The sequence below is a fragment of the Moschus berezovskii genome, chromosome 1 (assembly GCF_049115385.1).
Source record: "Moschus berezovskii isolate FMDL1 chromosome 1, NW_MosBer_1.0, whole genome shotgun sequence".
In the NCBI taxonomy this organism is placed as follows: Eukaryota; Metazoa; Chordata; class Mammalia; order Artiodactyla; family Moschidae; genus Moschus; species Moschus berezovskii.
In genome coordinates, this window is record NC_142460.1 from 141828183 (window position 1) to 141850446 (window position 22264).

The 22264-nt window shown below is 42.4% G+C and overlaps 1 protein-coding gene across 1 annotated transcript in view; it reads left to right on the plus strand.

Annotated features, from left to right (window-relative positions):
- ANKUB1 (ankyrin repeat and ubiquitin domain containing 1) overlaps window positions 1-21667 on the plus strand; it is a 28262-nt gene extending 6595 nt beyond the window's left edge. Inside the window, exons 3-6 of the mRNA XM_055411934.2 lie at window positions 2448-2664; window positions 10942-11056; window positions 14712-15644; window positions 21282-21667. Coding sequence (XP_055267909.2) covers window positions 2448-2664; window positions 10942-11056; window positions 14712-15644; window positions 21282-21411 — 1395 coding nt within the window. The 3' untranslated portion in view covers window positions 21412-21667. The remainder of the gene's footprint in view (window positions 1-2447; window positions 2665-10941; window positions 11057-14711; window positions 15645-21281) is intronic.
- Window positions 21668-22264: the final 597 nt, after the last annotated feature.

The window sequence follows — 22264 nt, forward strand, 5'->3', positions numbered from 1 at the left end:
CATCTGACTTTCTTGGGAATAACTACCAGTGTTTCAACGTTTAGAACATTCAGGGAGGGAGATCATATAGATAAATGCCTTTTTTATAAATAGATAAGGTGAGTCAGTAAGTTGCTGTTAATCAACGGTTACCTGCTCCTTCTCTGTCAAACCAATATGAAGAAGCATCAGTTGGTATGCCTCAGTAGAACTTAAAATGTTGTTCAGTTGCTAAGTCATATCCAATTCTTTGTGACCTATGGACTACAGTGCACCAGGTTTTCCTATCCTTCATGGGTTAGTGAACTTAAAATGGGTTTCCCACAAAAACAAAGCTTATAAAATGATGAAAATACAGAGTTAAAATAGTGCAATGAGAACTGTGGTCCAGATGTGTTATGAATTATTTATTCAATACATATTTATAGACAGTCCACTCTGTACTGGGTACTATTCTAGGCACTGGGTAACAATGAACAAAACTCAAGCAATAGTTTCCAAAATACCACAGGTTAGAATGAAGGAGGCAAATATTTATTCATATTCTAAAAAGTACCTTTTAAACTTATTTTTCTAACATCAAATAGTAGTTAGTTCGTTATTAAGGGTGATTTGGGGCTTTGCTGTTTTGTTTGGACATTCTGCATTTAATTCTAAATATAAATTAAAACCCAGATCAAGGGCTAACTCTAGGGAAATCATTAATCATAAAAGAAATAAGAAATAACTATTACATAAAATATAATTTTTCTCTCTTCCTCACTATCTTTTTATTCAGATTTCATAGGAATTTCTTCTTGGCTATAAATATCATATGGGTTAGGAGCCTTAATGGAGCCATAGGAAATCAGGAGCATGATGAAAGACAAAGGGTGATTCCTATGTCCTTTCATTGTTTACTGAGGGAGTTTATGAGGAGCTGTTGAGGAAAATGGTTCTAAGCACTTAAAATTCAGCGAGCAGCTCTGCCTGAAGATTAGCTCAGCAGAAGAGAGCTGAACTGCTTCCAGTGATCTGAGTCCCTGAAATGGACCTCAGATAACAGCACCACAGCCTGAGTGATCAACAATAACACTACTCCTTCAAGGCTCTTTCAAAGATATCTGCATGTTGCTTACATTGTGGCAACGTATTATCTGGGAGGTACACACCGAATTTCATGTATTATAAACCCGAAGCAGGGAGGGGTTCCTGCAGAAACCCAAGACAATTCTGATAGGAAGAAGGCGGAGGGGAGCAGGAGTTGGGCAGGGGAGCAGTGACTGGCTGGAGCAGTCACTTGAGGAACCTGGAGGCCAGGCCAGCTTCTCAGTTTTGCTCAAGGCTCTGTGAAACCAGTTACTGGGACCCTGGGTGGCAGCTCCGTGAGCTGACATCCGCTGTAGCAGCATCACGCTAAAGAAAAACAAGATCTTCCTGAATCCGTTAAAGAGAAAGAAAAGTCACTTTCTTTTTTGTTGTTGTGGTTGTAAAATGGAAAATTTTAGTAACCTTTCCTTCCCACCCTTTCCCCATTGGCCCCTTTTGCTACATTTTTTAGTTCTGGTCTGATTGATTTAACTGTCTTAACAGATTAACATTCTCCTAAACGTCCCTTCTTAACTCTCAGATATCTGAGTTCCATCTTAGATTCCAAAACAAAAGGAGCAAAGGAAACTTTTTCACTTTTATTTAGTGAAAAGTGAAAGTGAAATCACTTAGTCATATCGGACTCTTTTCGACCCCATGGTATGTAGCCTGCCAGGTTCCTTCATCCATGGGATTTTCCAGGCAAGAATACTGGAGTGGGTTGCCATTTCCTTCTCCAGGGGATATTCCCGAGTACTTCCCTTTTTAAAACAGTAAAAGTAAATACATGCAGTTATTTAAAAAAAAAAGTCAAACCATACAGAAGAGGAAGAGCATAAAATGATAAGCAAAATTCTACTCCTACCCTGAGCTCAGTCCCACTCCCCAGAGACAACCTCCTAGAAATTGCCTGAGGTTTAGAATCCACAGTATTTCCATATTAAAGTACATCATGATGGAGGAACTGTTACTAAACTAACACCTCCAGAAGTAAAGCATGGGTATATATGATCACCACTCCTCTTGGGTATCTGGGTCCATAGGTAAGAAGTAAAAAGGGACTGAAAGCCCTACCAAGTCTCCTTCACTTTTCTCAAAGTCATGCTAAGCCGCTTCTTTGTAACCCCATGGACTGGGCTCCCCTATCCATGGGATTCTCCAGGCAAGAATACTGGAGTGAGTTGCTATATCCTACCTACTCCAGCAGGGCTCACAAATATCTTCAGACAGAAGCGTGAGACTCAGACCAGAAGTCAAGGCACGTCACTGGCTCTTGCTTGCAACCTTAGTACCCGTGCTGTAGGAGCTAGAGGCACTGAGAGCAACACTCCAAGATGTTTGCCCCTCGTCCTAACCCCCAGACAAGACTTATTCCTAAGTTCTCTCCTCTCTTCCCTTAGGAGGAAGATAAGCCCACTATCTGTGTGTTCAACGCTGTGACCCAAGAGACGATGGCCATCATGGAGGGCATTTCCCTTCTCGGTAAAAAAGTGTCTGATCTGAGAACACTGATAGCTCTGAGATGTGGCTTCCCCATGAGTGTCTTCTGTCTTCGGACCCCAGAGGGACTGGAGATGTACGACTGCAACCTGCTCAGGGACTACAAGACAGACCTTGGTACCCACCACGACGTGTGATAGCACCTACTACTCGGCACTCGGGTTCTTGATACCAGATGCACAACAGGAGGAGGGGTTGTTTCTAAACTAAAACCTCTATAGGTGCAGTGTGGATGTAAATTATCAAATTTATGCAAATTACCCCCTTCTTTGGGGGGTCTCTCTGGTGGCTCAGAGATAAAGAATCCACCTTCTAATGCAGGGACACAGGTTCCATTCCTGTGCAAAGAACTAAGAGCCCCATATGCTTTGGGGCAACTAAGTAAGCCTGCTCACCACAACTAGAGAAGACTGCACGCCACACTGAAGACCCAGCACAGCGAGAAAAAAAAAAACATAAACCCTCTTTGTTGTCTGGGTCTGCAGACTAAGAAATAAGAACGTTCTAACAGTCTCAAGAGCTTCCCCAGTGGCTCAGGGGTAAAGAATCCACCTGCAATGCAGGAGATGCAGGAAATGCAGGTTCAATCCCTGGGTTTGGAAGATCCCCTGGAGGAGGGCCTGGCAACCCACTCCAGTATTCTTGCCTGAAGAACCCTGTGGACAGAGGAGCCTGAAAGGCTACAATCCATGGGGTCACAAAGAGTAGGACGTGACTGAGCATGCACACACTACACTACACAAGTTGCATTTGTCTTCAAGCAGCTTACGATCTAGTTATTTAATGAAATGACAAAGGATAAATGAGAAAACCAGGGTGACTTTCTTCAGGCTTGTGCTGCTCAGGTCATGATGAGACACTTTAGAGATTGAAGAGAACTCAGAAATGGCCTGGTCCAACCTCTATTTTTTTTTTTTTTTTTGGTTGCACCATGTGGAATGCATCTTATTTCCCCAAGAAGGATTAAACCTGTGCCACCTGCAATGGAATTCTGGAATCTTAATCATGAGACTACTGGGGAATTCCCCCAACCCCTAATTTTTTATAAATTTAAAGAAAACAAAAAGATTCTATATGCTTAAATTACTTGCTTGGGGTATGTCAAGGATAGCACACTTTAAAATGATCCTCAAAGAAGGAGGTGCTGAAGTTGACGTAAGTAGACAGAAGAGGAGTCAGAAAATGATACAGAAAGTTGTCAGAGTCAGAAGCAGAACAGGGACTCTGCATTGTCACAGATGATGAAGAAGACACTGTTTGCTGGATGCTGGTAAAAGACCAAAGACAGTGCATGATTAAAAACCTTTCAATCTGGCTTAAAGGTCATTGGTGAGCTCAGAGAGAGCAATTTCAGTAAACCAGATAGAAACAGAAAGGTTGCAGGCATTAAGAAGAAGATAAGTAATAAAGGGATAAATAAAGGCTCTTTTGGTGAGAGAATGTCTGAGAATTAACTTATCAAGCATTGATCAAAGCTAAACATTCCCTAATGTTTGTGATTTTATAATTTTATGACTTCAGGTTTAGTGACACCTATATAGGTCCAATAGACACACACACGCAAACACACACACGTACACCTTTTCTTGAATCACCCTATACAGGACAGAATGATGCCATTTGGTACTTCTCACTGTGAACACCTCATGGTATGTATTCATGGCCAGACTAAGCATATCACATCTGAGAGAATATTCCAAGAAAAGGGTCCTGTCAGCTCAGGCCTCGAAATCTAGGTTGGCTTCAGGGTCCCTCAGCCAGATGTGAGGCCACTTAGAGACCTACTATGCCATTATAATTCCTTTTATATATGAGAAAACTGAGGCTCAGAGAAGTTAAGTGATCTTGTTCAAGGTCATATGGGTAATGAATAGTCATCTCACATTCAGGGTTGGGTTCTTTCCAACAACTTCTACTGTCAATCCAGTGTCTTTACTGATACCTATTTTATTTGTGCTCTTTAAGTTCTGATCAGTGTTCTGTTTTGATTTCCATTAAGGGAAACCCAAGCCAGAGACATGGTTTTCACGTTCAGAAAGAAAAAGCCCAAATCAGACAGGCAAACACTGTCCCCAGAGTATGCATGAGGAATCCAGGAACTTGGGATATAGGGACCACACAGGGAGAGGATGGAGACATTCCCTAGACCGGGTACTGTTGCTTGCACTTGCTTTCCTGCATAGCTTAGGCATGGTAGATGGGTTTGGAAGTAGAGAGTGGGTGGATCTAGGTTTTGTAAATATACACTATTTGTGGAATCCACTTAAAAAAATTAAGAGTAAAGAATTAGACAGTTCATGTAGGAAGAGTCCTTTAAGTCTCATTAGTTTTACTTTTGGTTATAAATTTTAGTTGTACTTTCTAGAGCAACATAGCACTTTAAAAATAAGTTGCTATTTTCTAACAGAATTCCTAAGCTTATGAAGGAATTTAATGTGTGACAAAGGAGGCATTACAGTTCAATTGGGATGGAAGGATTATCTAATAAATGGTGCTTATTAACTCGCCTAGAAATTTGCTAGAAATTCCAGAGTTAAGCATTAAGAGAAAAACCATCCATTGTCACCTTTGATCTCTGAGAAATTAGAACTGCTTTACTGCAAAAAACTGAAATTGATAGTTAAAACACCTGTAACATTTGTTCACATAAAATACTCTCCTGGTGAGGGTCCTGGAATAGGCAGGTAAGTCTGGATTAACAATTGGTAAGATGGAAAAAGAGAGAAGGTGAACCTTAGGGAGATCCAGCAGGGCCCCGGTAGGTGAATCATAGCACCAGGATTTTGTTTTGTTTTGTTGTTTGGTATTTAGTTGCCAAGTCCTGTCAGACTCTTTGAGACCCCATGGACTATAGCCTGCCAGGCTCCTCTGACCAAGGAATTTCCCAGGCAAAAATACTGGAGTGGGTTGTCATTTCCTTCTCTAGGGGATCTTCCCCACCCAGAAATCCAACCCATGTCTCCTGCGTTGCAGGCATATTCTTTACTGCTGAGCCACCAGGAATCAATGAATGAATGATATAAAAGGTAGGAAATGATACAAGCTGGCTGCAGACACTGGAGCCTCTGTCAACATATAAGAGAAATCTAACCCCAGAGACTGGGATTCAGAATAAGAATTCTCCAAGTTCCAAGCTCAGAGAACAGAGATGGGATCTCAGTTCTGAAACCCCAAAGGTAGAGTAGGATACTGAGACTTGTGCTCTGAGGCATAAGATGGGGGCTTGGTCTCTTATTCCTGGAGGAATAAGGCAAGTTACTAAAACAGGACAACATCTGAGCAGGATGAACAGGAAGAGCAACTTTCCACCAAACTTCTGAGCAGCTGGCCTGCAATCTTAACAAATCCTCTGCTACTGAAATTCGGACTGTTCCAGTCATTCAAATGGAGCCTATATGGCCTCACTGTGGAGGACCAAGGGGCCTGGGGTAGAGTGCTAAGCTAAAGCTTTTCAGTGCTCATGTGTGAGTGATTTCCATAAATTAAAAACATAGTAAGTCACTTAAGTTGGGAGATGCTATCAATGCACTTGGTACAGTGTTTAAAGTCTTTTGTTTCTAATGCTAGTCATAGAAATCCAGTATTTTATTTTAACATTTTCTCTTGATGTGGACCATTTTTAAAGTCTTTATTGAATTTGTTACCATATTGCTTCTGATTTTTATGTTTTGGTGTTTTGGCCATAATGTATGTAGAATCCTAGCTCCCTGACCAGGGATCAAACCTATACTCTCTGCATTGGAAGGTGAAGTCTTAACCACTGGACTCTCAGGAAAGTCCTCAAATATTTTACAAGAAAGTTTAAATATAGCAAGAAGCTTTAGAGAAACAAGTCTACTATGTCAGGGATGATCCATGTTTCAGAAAATGTTTATTAAGGCTTTTGTAGAGTGTATTTGTAGAACTGCTACTCGGTCTCTACAGAATAATTCCATAATTCTCCAGCAAGAGAGTGAGTTCTCCTAGTTGAGGCCAGACTTGTGAGGGTTAAGGTAGGCTAGGAGCTTTGAGGGTATTAATGCAGATCAGGCTCTATGAGTAAACACACCGTCAACTAGGAATCAACCCACAAAGGACAACGAGGCCAAGGTCAAGAAATCCTAGAGCCAAGAGTAACAGAAGAGTCCTACTTCAAGACTACAGATTGTAATATTCAAAAGGGAGGGATCAAAAACAAAACAAACAACAACAGCAAAAACAAATGAGAGGGATCAGCAGGAAGAACATATACTTATGTGGGTGTCTACCTGTGAAGTGGAGGCAAGAAGGGCAAGAGCAGAGAAGCAAAAAGGAAAGAGAGAGAAGAAAGCAACTGAAAAAAGGAGGCTTTCTAAGCATTCCAAAGAATCCTAGAGACATGAATTCCAAGCCAAATTCTGCTCCTAGCTCACTGAGTAATTCAGGCAATTCTCCATGGGTTGGTCTTTTAGAATCTTTTTTTTTTTTTGGCTGTGCTGGGTCTTCCAGAGGGCTTTCTCTACTTGCAGAGAGGGAGGGCTCAGTAGATGCCCTGAGGCATGTGGGATCTTAGTTCCCTGATCAGAGATTGAACCCATATCCCCTGCAAATTCTGTACCTCTGGACTACCAGGGAAGCCCTGGTGGATCTTCCTATCATCAGCCTTCTGTGGCTCTAAGATTACTGCTGTTATGAATATTCTACCTTCCTTCTTTCTCACCTACAAGTATTTATGGTGAACCTGCCTGAGCCTGAGAATATGCACGGATGAGCCTAGTCACACACTGTCTCATCATCACTTTGGCATGCAACTTCTGGGGCCATCATATTGAGTCAAAGGCAGTCAATCCATCTGCTGTCCAGTGACCTCAGCTGTCCTAGCTGAGGCAATGAGAGTCTTGCTTGGAGACAAGCATAACATAGACGACAGGAACAAAGGCCCATGAGCTAGACTGTCCAAGTCCAACACCTGGTTTCACTACTTACTGGTTACGTAAAACCTGGGAGTTACTTCTTCTTACAGAGCCTCAATTTCCTCAGCTGTCAAATGGAGAAAATAATACAACCCATCACTTAGGGTTGTTGTGAATTTTAAATTATTAAATTATTCGTGTACTTAGAACATATAATAAGCATTCAGTGAATATTAGCTATTCATATTCAATATATCACTATTATTATTATTAACTATCATTCTTGTGAATTCAAACTGGGAAATGTAGAGAAATGAAACTGGTTATCAGTAGGGGTGAAAAAGGAGAAGCATCAAGAAGTAAGGTTGGGTTACAGCAAATCCATGTGGCATGCATGCCAAAGTTGTGACAGGACAGAAACTCCGGGAGTAAGCAGCGCAGCCTGTCAGTGGAGAAAGGAAGGCACACAAAGAGACCTAGAGGGCGTGAGAGAGAGAGATCCTGGGACCCCTGGGAGAGATGGCCCGTTTTGAAAGGTGTCTTGGTTCCTTAGAAATCAAGATGTTGTCATTGTCTCTATATAATAAGCCCCATTTTCTTGAGGGTCTCCTTGCAACCCGAGAGCATAATTAAAATAGAGCCCATAGACTGGATGAAACATAATGCCTGGGCTCAAAGAGTTCTCTTTTAGTGTTTGTCAACTGGCAATTCCAAAGCAATAATGTATATTCAATGACAAAGAGTTTGCAAGTATTCTATGGTAACCAGCTGAACAGTCATTTATCCTATTTGGAGAGGTAAGAGGATGGTGCAGCCAAAGAGGGCTTCCTGGAGGAGACGATGCCAGGACTGCATCATGAACTATTGGGAGGAAGGTGGGAGAATCAGAAGAATTTAAAAGAAGGGAAAGCAAATGAAGCCACAAATCCAGAAACAACCTGGGGTACCCAGAGAAATACAGGCCAGTTTACCGGGCTACTAAGGGTTAGGAGAGCAGTACATGACCAGAACTTGTTTGAGCAGTGGGTCAGAACTTCATTCAACAAGTATTTACTGAGTATCCACCATGAGCCAGGCACCTTTCAGGAAAACAAGCACAGAGCTGTGAGCAAGAGGAGCAAGCTTCCAGGGACTTCCCTGGTGGTCCAGTGGCTAAGACCCAATGCAGGGGGCACAGGTTCGATCCCTGGTCATGAGGCTAGATTCCACATGCCACATCTAAAGATCTTGCATGCTGCAACTAAGACCAAAGCCAAATACATAAAAGTCCTATTTTTTTTTTTTAAGTAACAAGGTTCCTACTGTCTTGAAGCTTGCTTTTCAGTGAGGAAGGCATGCATCATCCAATAAGCAGAAAAATATCCAATTTTAAATAGAACGAAGAACTATAAAAGAAAGCAGAAGGGAACAGAAAGTGGCGTGGTAAGGTGGGGAGAGGTTATCATAGATGGTTGGCTAGAACAGGAGATGACATCTGAGCAGACAATCGAATAAAGACAGGGAGGCTGTGGGGAGCTTCTCAAGGTAGACTAAGGTGAGAGATTATCTAGGCCTGAAATAGGACAGAGCTGGTTGAGATGGAGGTAAGGAAACAGAGTAGAACTGTCAGGTCTTAGTGATTGTATGGCTTCCCAGGTGGCTCAGTGGTAAAGAATCTGCCTGCCAGGCAGGACTCACAGCTTCAATCCCTGGGTCGGGGAGATCCCCTGGAAAAGGAAATGGCAACCCATTTCACTATTCTTGCCTGGAGAATCCCGTGGACAGAGGAGCATGGTGGGCTACAGTCTATGGGGTCGCAAACAGTTGGACTGAGCGACTAAAGAAAAACAAGTGATTGTATAGATGTTGGGGCATGAGAGAAAGGAAGGGATGGAGAACAACTCCCAGGTTTCCAGTTCAGGCAGCAAGGAAGGAAGATGGTGGTGACACAAACTGAGACACGGGACAGGAAGAAAAGCAGGCTGGGGGTGAAAGGTTGCCTTTCACAACAGTAGGTTCTGGTGTGATCCCTTGGCTGGTGATGTCCCCGGCAGAAGCAATCTGCAGCTGGAGTGGAGGCCTGCCTGGAGTTTGCGGACTCAGGGGTGAGGGCATAGGGGTGATCAATGATGCCATCCGTGGCACTGAGGTGGCCTGTCAGTGAGCCAACAAGCTTGGAGTAGGCCCTTGTATCCTCACAGAGGACAATCTGTGAGCACTCCGCAAATGGCAGGTGGTGTGGCGAGTCCTAAAGGAACTTCCTCTTCAGTAGACCGTGAAAAAAATCTCCAAGCAAGTAAAATGATTTCAAGTGCTGATGATAGGGACTATGAAGAAGTAAAAGTAAGGTCACAGCATAAGGGGTTTCGGGAAGGGTGGGTTGTGGCAGAGATTGCTTTAGCCATGGTGACTGAGACGGTCCTCTATGAGGATACAATGTTGAAGGCAAAGCTAAGTAAGAAGGATACTGCCCTGTGGAACTGGATAAAGCCCCTCTGAAGCAAAAGAAATTGTAGGTATTTCAATCCTTGGATGGGAGTGGACTTGATGTATCTGAAGAACAGGTGAAAGGTCAGAATGGCCAGAACAGAGTGAGGGAGGCAGGCTGGAGGGAGAAAGGTCTGAGTGGGTCAGATGGGGAGGAGCCCATTTTGGTTTTTTTCTCTTTCTGGTCGCACTGCAAAGGTTGTCTTTCACAACAGGAGGGTTCTAGCATGATCCTTTGGCTGGTGATGTCCCCAGCAGCAGGAATCTGCAGCTGGAGCAGGGACCTGGCTGGAGTTTGGACTCCAGCCAGGGGATCTTAGTTCCCCAACCAGGAATCAAACCCATGCCCCCTGCAGTGGAAGCATGGAGTTTTAACCATTGGACTTTCAAGAAAGTTCCCAAGACTGGGTTTTATCCTGTGGGAACATGTAGAGTAAGAGCAGAAGCCTGAGGAAAGATTCCTGGGAAACACCAGCCTGAAAGACAAAGGGAATGTAATCACAAAACCAGGAGCAGGCAGGTTTTTGTGGAACAAGTGATAAATCCTCCAGGTGCAATGAGCGTATCACTTTAATGTTCATAATGCAGAATGGCTCCTGTTTTGTGAAGGATACAATGCAAGGATTGTTCATCTTCACCCATAGCCCACACATAAGCTAGAGGCCCAAGTCCATATGTCCTGCCACCATTTCTTGAGTTTCTCTTTCAACATAACAGCTTGCCTTTACATGGTGATGTATAGATCAGCAAGGAGTCAGTGTCCACAGAACTGCTTTAAGATAGCTGCAGAAAGAAGTCCAGCATTGTATGCTTTCACTGTGCAGATAAGAAAATCCAAGTATACAGAAGTTAAAAAGTTTTTCCAAGTTAATGTAGGCCTAAGCTAAAGACAGCATCTCTCGTTCTCTCTCACTTTTAGGCATCCCTGTCTCCTTATTCAAAGTCTATTTTTCGTTTGGCACCTAGTTCAGGTCAGTTTGGAGAAAGATACCATTAGATGTTTTTCGATCACCAAACCCTGGTGACTCTAACCATCTCCACCTCTCTTTATCCACAGGCACAACACTTCGCTTGGATGTCTGGGATGGATGGAAGGAGTTTCTGATGGGTTGTCTCCTTGGACAAAAACTTCAAGTCCAACGCTATTTATCAAACGAAGGACCAGTCCTCAAGTATGAGATAAAGCAAATGCTAAACTAATCAATTTTTGCTAAACTCTCATAGGACCTCTTTAGCTGGGGTGTTGCTCCATGAAAGTTCCCCTTAGACATTTTTATTGCGATATATTCTGGAATAAGACAGCAAGGATGCCACCAGGGCTGAGAGCCTTTGGTGATGAATTGCAATTCAGGAAGGCTTTCCTTATACTAACAATCTAAATGGAAGACTTCAGTTTGGTTTGGATATTAGACTCTTAACAGCACTTTTTAAAGGCTACCAGAATAAGTGCCTTGCCACTCTTATATTCAATTGTTCTAAAATCCATTGATTGCTAATTGATTGGTCCCTTCCTAGGCTATCATGCAACGTATCAAATTACGTTTAATGCACGCTTTTAAACTTTTGCCACACATGAAGTGTTGCCTGTGCTGCTAGGGCAGTGGGGGAGGGTAGGCTCAGAGAAGCAGGTGGACATTTTAACTTATCTCTGCAGCCAGTAGCTTCCTAGGTGCATAAACTATCTTTTAGCTTTTAGTGCAGTGGTATTTTTGAACAGTGCCCCCTTGTGGTGATTTAATCATACTTTACAGATGCCCACACACAGGAGGCCATGAGGTGACAGACTGGAAAGTCAGCTTTTGAAATTTTCTAAGATATTCAAATAATTTAAATTAATTTCTATTTGGGGATAATTGTAACGCTCTCTTTTCATGCTCTGAATGCAAAGAACCATTTCATCGCTTTCAACAAGGCCTATTTGTTGAATATTTTGTAGCAGACATTGTGTTATATTTATTACCTTATTTTATACTTAGAACATTTCTATGAGATTACCCATAAAAATCTTATTCTTTATCTTATTTTACAGGTAAGGAAACTGATTTAGGAAATCTCCCCAACATCACATAGCTAGCAAAGGGCCCAACTAAGTTTTAGATCCCAACAACTTACTCCAGTGCTCATGTACTTAACCATTTCCACTTAATCTTTAAATCTAAGAGCTCAGAGAATATAAATAGTAAGACTGAAAAACTCCTTTTGTAATTCACCCACCCAATCAACAAACACCTATTGAGCGTTTACTATGTACTATGAGCAATAAACAAGATATAGTTCCTGCCTTTAGCAAGCTTACAGTCCAGTAGAAGAAACACAAAATAAGTAACCAATTCTTGGAAGAACAGAATTGCAAAATGTTCAGGGGTACAAACTCCAGTGCCCGTCTACCTAGATTCATAGCCCCACTCCCTCAGAGTTTAATTGTGTGCACTTGAGAAAACAGTCATCTTGTACCTCAGGTTCCTCTTCTGTAAAATGAGAATAATAATTGCACCTATCGTATGTAACCACTTTAGAGATTAACTGAACTAATATCATAAGGAACTTAGAGGTCAGCCTGGCACATGGTAAGGAGGATATAAATGTTAGGTGTCACTGCTGTTACCATTCAGCCTGAAAAGTATGATGACGTGGGCATTGTGCAAGAAGATACGGGAATGTATAGTAGGGACAACTAGACTTACAGGAGCAGATAAAGCATCCTTAAAAAGGAACCTGAAGGGCTGATGCTCAGGTAAACAATCGGGAGAATTAAAAGGTTCCAATGAGGGCTTTCCTGTTGGCTCAGATAGTAAAGAATCTGCCTGCAATACAGGAGACCTGGGTTTGATCCCTGGGTTGGGAAGATCTCCTGGAGAAGGGAATGGCTACCTACTCCAGTATTCTTGCCTAGGAAATCCCATGGACAGAGGAGCCTGGAGGCCTACAGTCCATGGAGTAGCAAAGAGTCAGACACGACCGATTAACTAACACTTTCAAAACAGATGGAACCACATGTACAAAGACCCAGGGACAAGAATAGATTTAAAAGACTGAAAAAAGTTCCACATGGTAGATGATAGAATAAGAGGAAGATAGTGGCCAGAGGCTGGAAAGGTCAGAAGAGGCCAGCTCATGAAGGCTCCTGTAGGAATGTGAAGGAATTAGGACTTTATCTTTTGAATGGTGGGAAGTCATGGAAGGTAGAGAAAGACCATGATGCAATCTGCATTTTAGAATGTTGGCTCTGGCTGCAGTATGAGGAATAGAGGCAGACAGTCAAAAGACACTGGCAGCCTGAGCTAGGCTTATGTAGCAGAGGTGGGTCTAGGAGAACAGATGGACAGTGAAAAGATCGTTTAGGAGACAGAATCAACTAGTCTCAGCAACAGGAGTGCTCTAGTTCCAACAATATGGGTATTAAGGATGAAAGCAAAGGCCAGTTAGCCGACCCAGGAGAGGCTTTTCTCCCCAAATCAGGAAAACTGATCAAATTCAGAGTTGCTGGCTTATACTAATGAATTTCAAAATAAATTGATATATGAACCAAAACACCAATGCATTCATGTATAACTCTAGTTAGTTAGACTCTAATTGTCATAGGGCCCTGGAAACTCACATGTTCTGGGAAGACCATCTTTCTCATTCAGGAGAATTCCATGGGAAGCCAATAGACAGGAACGGATGCTGTGGTGAGCATGTAATCAGAAACAAGAGTTAGTTCAATGCAGTAGATTTTGGATGATACCAGGCTAGCTTGCCTCCATCTCTACAATGGGATCTGATAAGCCTTGTCCAAGTGGATCTGGACAATACTTGGCAGGGTCGTGTCTAGCTTTGCCTCCCTAATTCTTATTTCTCTGAACACTCTTCACCAATCATTTGATTTGTGCCTGATGGGGTATTGGAAGGATAGAGATGTCAGGAAGGCCAGTAAGGGTATAATAAAGTGGAAGAGAATGGGAGTTGGTGGGAAGTGATGATAGAGATGGGCACAGTCCTAGTGACAGGGGCCTTGCAGGCTAAAGTGAAGCATCAGAATTTCAGTTGCAGTAGGAAGCTATTAGGGTGTTTAGAACAGGGCATATGTCACCACCAACTTAAGGAAAAAAAAAAGATTGCTAAGCACTGTGTGAGGAAAAGCGCATAGCAGGATAAGAAGGAAGTGGGCGACCAGTTAGGAGACTGTGGCACTGGTGGTCATGCTGGTGGGAGGCAATCTAGTGGTTTAGATCAGAATAGCAGTGGAGCCTCTGAGAAGCCAGAAAATAAGGACAAAGCAAACAAACAAACAGACAAAACGTTCAAATTTCTAAAAATGTACTGAATCTCTTCCTGTACTTTCTCAGTTAATACAAAGTTTAATATTTTTCTTGAACATTTGATTTTCATAAAAAAGAAAACTGCTCCAAAGAAACCAGTTTGAATTATTTACATATGCACAGTAGGACAATGTGTATAAGCAGGGCCTGTGTGATTTAACCTGCATATTGTGTGCAAAGTCACTTCAGTTGCGTCCGGACTCTTTGTGACCCCATGGATTGTAGCCCTCCAGGCTCCTCTGCCCATGGGATTCTCCAAGCAAGAATACTGGAGTGGCTTGTCATTTCATCCTCCAGGGCATCTTCCCCACTCAGGGACTGAACCCGTATCTCTTGTGTCTTCTTCATTGACAGGTGGGTTCTTTACCACTAGCCCCATCTGAGAAGCCCGGATATTATTATAGGCCTTTTCTGAAAACATTTTAGGTAAAAGTTAGGAAGAAATAAATATTTTAACTAGAATGCTTCAGGGGAATTTAGTGAAACTACATTTGTCTGTTTGCTCTGGCTTGTTTCATTCATTCAGGTATCAGAAAAGGGTCGCCCTGTACATCGCCGCCTTTTATGGGTACATTGAGCTCACTGAATGGGCCCTGAAACAGGGTGTGAGGCCCCATGAGGCAGTCGGCGTGCACCCCTACCGAGCATGGTGCCAGGAAGCCCTGCACACAGACATCTCTAAATGCCCCATTCATGCAGCCGCGGAAGCTGGCCAACTGTTGATTCTGAAGGCCTTTGTCAATTGCAGCGTGCTGTGCCTGGATTGCAAAAACGCAGCAGGACAAACTCCTCTGACCATTGCGTGCAAACACAAGCATAAAGACTGCGTGTTGTATTTACTGAGTAAAATGTGGTCCACAGTTTCTTTTCTGAAAATCTCAGTCTCCATGAGGATTTATATTAAAATAAAACAATGGGTACTCAGAGCTCAGAGTCACAACCTGAATAAAGGCCAGCTTTGCGGCACCAGGGTCTTGGGGGCAAAAGTTGGAGCTGTTGTGATGGTGGATGGTTTCACCAAACCCAAAATGACCTCCAAGAGCTGGCAGAAGGCTACAGACAAGGACTCACAAGGAGGCACTGAGGGCAAACTGCCGCCTCTCAGGGAGCAAACTGTGAGCAGGAAACTTGCCCATCCTTTGGCAATTGCACAGCAGGACACAAGAGAAGACAAATTTCCTCCACTGGCAGATGCAAACACGTTCTCTGAATTACAAAAAAGACAGCAAAGCCAGAAAAAAATTACTGCCACAATTAGGAAAAAAGAAAAGCTCATAAAAAATACATATATGCCCCAAGTCCCTCTCCCTCCAATTTCAAGAGTGGGCTATTCACACCCGTCTTTTTACTATGCAACTCCTAGTGCTGAATTTTTATTCAGATCTTCCTTCGCATCTTTCTCAGAGCATAGTGGGAGGACTCCAAGGGAGAACGCCATCTACTGTTTAGCTGTGGCCAGGTAAGCTTTTCTCTTCAAACAAAGGTGCACTTTAATAGGGCAGCTCTAGGGAACAAATGGTCCATGAAGCCCTAACATGCCATATGGTGTAATACAGGTTGTTCTAATGCATCAGTCCCCAGCTTCAAGGTCCTCAGCCTCATATTCAGGACAAAATGAACTGATTTTATTGGCCCATCCATGTAGTATTCTACTCACCAAATTTTCAGGAAGAGAAGAGTGGTATCAATGAATAAGCTCCCTTGCTGCTGCTGCTGCTTCTTTTTCTAAAAGGAATTGCTAATTATAATTAAAGGGAGAAGGGGGAAACTTGCAATCTGGGAGATATCAAAAGTGTCAATGGAAGCCTGGATGGGAGTGAAAGTGGAAGGGAAGAAAAGAACAATTTAATGACAAACCGAATCATAAGACTTCAGTTGACTTACAGATAAGATATACAGGCTGGGGGAGAACTATACTGGATAAGAGAATAGAATTGATATTAACACTTAACGTAAGTTTAAAAAGTAATCCATGATCACATTTAAAGACATAAACAAGTGTCAGAAGCATTTTTTCAGGCAGACTCATTTCAATAAGGTAAAATTTTATATATGGGTCATCAGTTTTCACTGAAAACAGAACTCTAATCAGATCTCAGGACCCGTCCACAACTTATGAGGTATTATTGGGTTCCATGATTACAGTGGAAATATAAATTTATGAATGGCTTTCCCCCTTACACAATATCATGAGAAGGAAAGAAAAAATAAAGCTAGAGTGTTTTAGTGGCCTTTCTGTATTTGTCTTTATATCAGCTAGATTGTTGCCACCTACTGGTGAGAATAATTTTAGCCCTAAAACTGTGGATGTGACTGGTGATGGAAGCAAGATCCAACGCTGTAAAGAACAATATTGCATAGCAATCTGGAATGTTAGGTCCATGAATCAAGGTAAACTGGAAGTGGTCAAACAGAAGATGGCAAGAGTGAACGTCAACATTTTAGGAATCAGTGAACTAAAATGGACTGGAATGGGTGAACTTAATACAGATGATTATATCTACTACTGTGGGCAAGAATCCCTTAAAAAAAATGCAGTAGACCTTGTAGTCAACAAAAGAGTCCAAAATGGAGTACTTGGGTGCAATCTCAAAAACAACAAAAAGATCTCTTTTCGTTTCCAAGGCAAATCATTCAATATCACTGTAATCCAAGTCTATGCTCCAGCCACTAATGCCGAAGAAGCTGAAGTTAAACACTTCTATGATGACCTACAAGACCTTCTAGAACTAACACCCAAAAAAGATGTTTTTCATCACAGGGGACTGGGATGCAAAAGTAGGAAGTCAAGAGATACTTGGAATAACAGGCAAGTTTGGCCTTCAAGTACAAAATGAAGCAGGGTAAAGGCTAACAGAGTTTTGCCAAGAGAACGCACTGGTCATAGCAAACACCTTCTTCCAACAACACAAAAGAAGATACCACACGTGGACATCACCAGATGGTCAATACCAAAACCAGATTGATTACATTCTTTGCAGCTGAAGATGGAGAAGCTGTATACAGTCAGCAAAAGAAGACTGGGAGCTGCCTGTGGCTCAGATCATGAGCTCCTTATTGCAAAATTCAGACTTAAATTGAAGAAAGTAGGGAAAACCACTAGACCACTCAAGTATGACCTAAATCAAATCCCTTATGAGTGTACAGTGGAAGTGACAAATAGATTCAAGGGATTAGATTTGATAGACAGACTGCCTGAAGAACTATGGATGGAGGTTCATGGCACTGTACAGGAGCTGGTGATCAAGACCATCCCCAAGAAAAAGAAATGCGCAAAAAGGCAAAATGGTTGTCTGAGAAGGCCTTACAAATAGCTGAGAAAAGAAGAGAAGCCAAAGGCAAAGGAGAAAGGGAAAGATCTACCCATTTGAATGCAGAGTTCCAAAGAATAGCAAGGAGAGATAAGAAAGCCTTCCTCAATGATCAGTGCAAAGAAACACAGGAAAACAATAGAATGGAAAAGACTAGAGATCTCTTCAAGAAAATTAGAGATACCAAGGGAACATTCATGCAAAGATGGGCACAATAAAGGACAGAAACCGTATGGACCTAACAGAAGCAGAAGATATTAAGAAGAGGTGGCAAGAATACACAGAAGAACTACACAAAAAAAGATCTTAATGACCCAGATAACCACGATGGTGTGACAAGTCACCTAGAGCCAGACATCCTGGAATGGGAAATCAAGTGGGCCTTAGGAAGCATCACTTCAAACAAAGCTAGTGGAGGTGATGGAATTCCAGTTGAGCCAGTTCAAATCCTAAAAGATGACACTATGAAAGTGCTGCACTCAAAATGCCAGCAAATTTGGAAAACTCAGCAGTGGTCCCAGGACTGGAAAAGGTCAGTTTTCATTCCAATCTCAAAGAAAGGCAATGCCAAAGAATGTTCAAATTACTGCACAATTGTACTCATCTCACACACTTGCAAAGTAATGCTCAAAATTCTCCAAGCGGGGCTCCAACAGTATGTGAACTGAGAATTTCCAGATGTTCAAATTGGATTTAGAAAAGGCAGAGGAACCAGAGATCAAATTGCCAACAACCACTGGATCATAGGAAAAGCAAGAGAATTCCAGAAAAACATCTACTTCTGCTTCATTGACTATGCCAAAGTCTTTGACTACCTGGATCACAACAAAAAATTGAAAATTCTTAAAGAGATGAGAATACCAGATCACCTTACCTGCCTCCTGAGAAATCTGTATGCAGGTCAAGAAGCAACAGTTAGAACTGGACATAGAAAAACAGACCAGTTCCAAATTGGGAAAGGACTACATCAAGGCTGTATATTGTCCCCCTGCTTATATGCAGAGTTCAGTTCAGTTCAGTTCAGTTCAGTCGCTCAATTGTGTCCGACTCTCCGCGACCCCATGAATCACAGCACGCCAGGCCTCCCTGTCCATCACCAACTCCCAGAGTTCACTCAAACTCATGTCCACAGAGTCGGTGATGCCATCCAGCCATCTCATTCTCTGTCGTCCCCTTCTCCTCCCGCCCCCAACTTTTCCCAGCATCAGAGTCTTTTCCAGTGAGTCAACCCGTCGCATGAGGTGGCCGAAGTATTGCAGTTTCAGCTTTAGCATCAGTCCTTCCAATGAACACCCAGGACTGATCTCCTTTAGAATGGACTGGTACATCATGTGAAATCCCAAGCTGGATGAAGCACAAGCTGGCATCAAGATTGCCAGGAGAATTATTAATAACCGCAGATATGCAGATGACACCACCCTTATGGCAGAAAGTGAAGAGGAATTGAAGAGACTCTTCATGAAAGTGAAAGAGGAGTGTGAAAAAGCTGGCTTAAAACTCAGCATTCAAAAAATGAAGATCATGGCATCTGATCCCATCACTTCATGACCAATAGATGCGGAAACAGTGACAGACTTTATTTTGGGGGGGCTCCAAAATCATTGCAGATGGTGACTGAAGCCATGAAATTAAAAGACGCTTGCTCCTTGGAAGAAAAGCTATTTCCAATCTAGACAGCATATTAAAAAGCAGAGACATTACTTTGCCAACAAAGGTCCATCTAGTCAAAGCTAGTAGTCATGTATGGATGTGAGAGTTGGACCATAAAGAAGTCTGAGCATCGAAGAATTGATGCTTTTGAACTGTGGTTTTGGAGAAGACTCTTGAGAGTCCCTTGGACTGCAAAATCAAACCAGTCAATCCTAAAGGAAATCAGTTCTCAATATTCATTGGAAGAACTGATGCTGAAGCTCCAATACTTTGGCCACTTGATGTGAAGAGCTGAATCACTGGAAAAGACCCTAATGCTGGGAAAGATTGAGGCAGGAGGATAAGAGGATAACAGAGGATGAGATGGCTGGATGGCATCACCGACTGATGGATATGAGTTTGAGCAAGTTCTGGGAGTTGGTGATGGATGGGAAGCCTGGTGTGCTGCAGTCCATGGGATCACAAAGAGTCAGACTCGACTGAGTGACTGAACTAAACTGAGCACAATGAGGTGGAGAATAGAAATCTTATTTCCAATCTTATTGTTTCTCATTTCCCAATATTTTTCTCCTCCATGCATTTGTACTCTTGACTGCCTTCCCATCTGTCTTCTCCCTTTTCCATGGCATCTTTCCCAGGATGTATCCCACATTCCCCTGTTGGTGTGTTGTGGAGGGCACCTGCACATCTTATGGGATCTGAAAAGCTCTCTCTGGTTTGACTCATGTCCCCCCTCACAGGAGTCATGAAAGCACCCATGTCCATCTTGAAGCTGGCAGTCAAGCCAGGCAGCCAGGTGGTATGAGCACTTTGCGCTGAAGGACCAGTTACAGCTCTTGGGCTGAAATGTGAGAAATGGACACGTGCCGTCTTGATGGTGGGGTCCACCATCATCAAGCTAGTATCATAGCCAATGATGGGAAAGAGCCTAACTAATCCTTCGTGGTGGCGACCCAGGAGAACTGGGTCAGGGAGGGTCCATTAGATGTTCCCAATTGTGTGAGAAACATGATCTCCCAAACCAGGACCCCAGACATTTCATCTGGTATCATATGAGAGCATTTGCTGGACTATGTGTCATTCAGGAACTCCACGTTTGCTTTTTTTTTTTTAACATTATTTATTCATTTATTTATTTTTATATTTATTATTTTTTTTATTTATTTGGCTGTGCTCGGTCTTAGTTGCAGCATGCAGTATCTTCAGTCTTTTAGTTGTGGCCTGTGGGATCTAGTTCCCTGACCAGGGATTGAACCTGGGCCCCCTGCATTGGGAGCACAGAGAGTTAGCCATGAGACCAGCAGGGAAGTCTCTAGGAATGCCATCTTTAGCTTCACAAAAATATACTTGTGAGGGTTGACTCAGAGTATTGAGTTAACTCAGATCCAATGCTAATATGGGTCTTGGGTGGTGAGTGCAGGTGGCTGGTGTGGAGATGATAGTGACTGAATCTCCTTCCTCAGAAGACAGTGTCAGCTTTATACACACCAAAGAATATTGCCAAGGTGTGCCTAGAAAACTGTCTGCCTTACAGCTTATTGTCTGATTCCAGGGAACTTGATGTAACCTGGAAATCCAGCTTAGTGAAGATTCAAATGTGGAGGACTGGTCCAGAAGGTTCAGAGTGCACTGAGAATAGATGGTAATCCCCAAAGATGTTTCTGATGGGCTCTTACGCTCCTGATAAAAGCAGAACTCGCTATGCCGTTTTGTTTTGTTTCATTTTGATAAAAAGTACCAAGGAGGGAATTCCCTGTTGGTCCAGGGGTTAGCACCCCAGGTTTTTGCTGCTGAGGAAGTGGGTTCAATCCCTAGTTCAGAAACTAAGGTTCCTGCAAGTTACACAGCACGGCCCAAAAAAAAAAAAGCTTCAACCCAGCGAATTCTATGACATTGAGTGGCTTTCTGTTTCTAGCTGTGAGTGCTCATCTTCTGGTATTGCCTTGGGATGATTTCATTCCCACCGCTTCACAAGGAAATGGTTTTAGAAAGATACCTTTTTCCTGTTTACCTCCTCATAGGGCAAGACAAACCAGCCACAGGAACAACAAAATAAGCCCAAGATTTCCATCACTTTAGCTATAAATGGGGACAAGAATGGACCTCCTTATAAATTATGTCCTGTTTTCTTGCAGTGCCTTTAAAGAGAAACGATGGCTTCAGCAGTTAGGAATAGCAAGAGTCCTAGCGAAAAAGAGCATTTCTAATCTGACTATCCAAGGAGGCTTGACAGCATGTGAAAATCCTCCAGAAATTGTGCTTTGAAAAGTGACAACAACCCCAGTTTGTATGAAGACCTGGTCAGACAGAACTTCTAATTCTAATGCTAAAGTTTCTAATAACCGTTTTACTTTTGGGGTTTCTAATAACAGTTCTGATGCTACATGAATATTTAAAGTTCAATACCATGTTTTTTCAAACTCCATCACCCTAAGTGAAAATTTAGGGCATTTGTTTCTACACAAAGAGTCTGAGATATGATTCATAAGAAACTGAGAAGAGCAGCTGCCTATGGGGGTAGTAGGGCAACTGGGAAGGTGAGAACAAGAACATGAGCAAGAATGTTTACTTTCTCTCTTTCTCTATCTCTCTCTCTTTTTTTATTTGCTTTCCCAGGACTTTTGAAAATGTTTTTTGTTTTTTAAACATATGATTGCAGTACACAGTGAAAATATTAATTCAAAAAATTCTATATAGGAAAAATATTCTATATAGGGATGAGATGGCTGGATGGCATCACCAACTCGATGCACATGAGTTTGAGCAAGTTCTGGGAGTTGGTGATGGACAGGGAAGCCTGGCGTGCTGCAGTCCATGGTGGGGCAAAGAGTTGGACACTAATGATCGACTGAAGTGAACTGATACAGAGAAAGTCCCTGGTAGAGTTATAAATACCATCTATGTCTAATACTGGTCTCAGATATCTTTTGAATTTCTGCTAAAACACTGCTTGCTATTTACTTTTTTAAAGTGATGTAGAGTTTACCTACAGTGAATTACAAAGATCTTAAATGTAAGATTCAACAGCTTGAACAAATATATACATCTGTGTAACTAATACCCCAGTCAAGACGTAAAGACTTCCATTACCCCAGAAAGTTCCTTCAAGCTCCTAAAT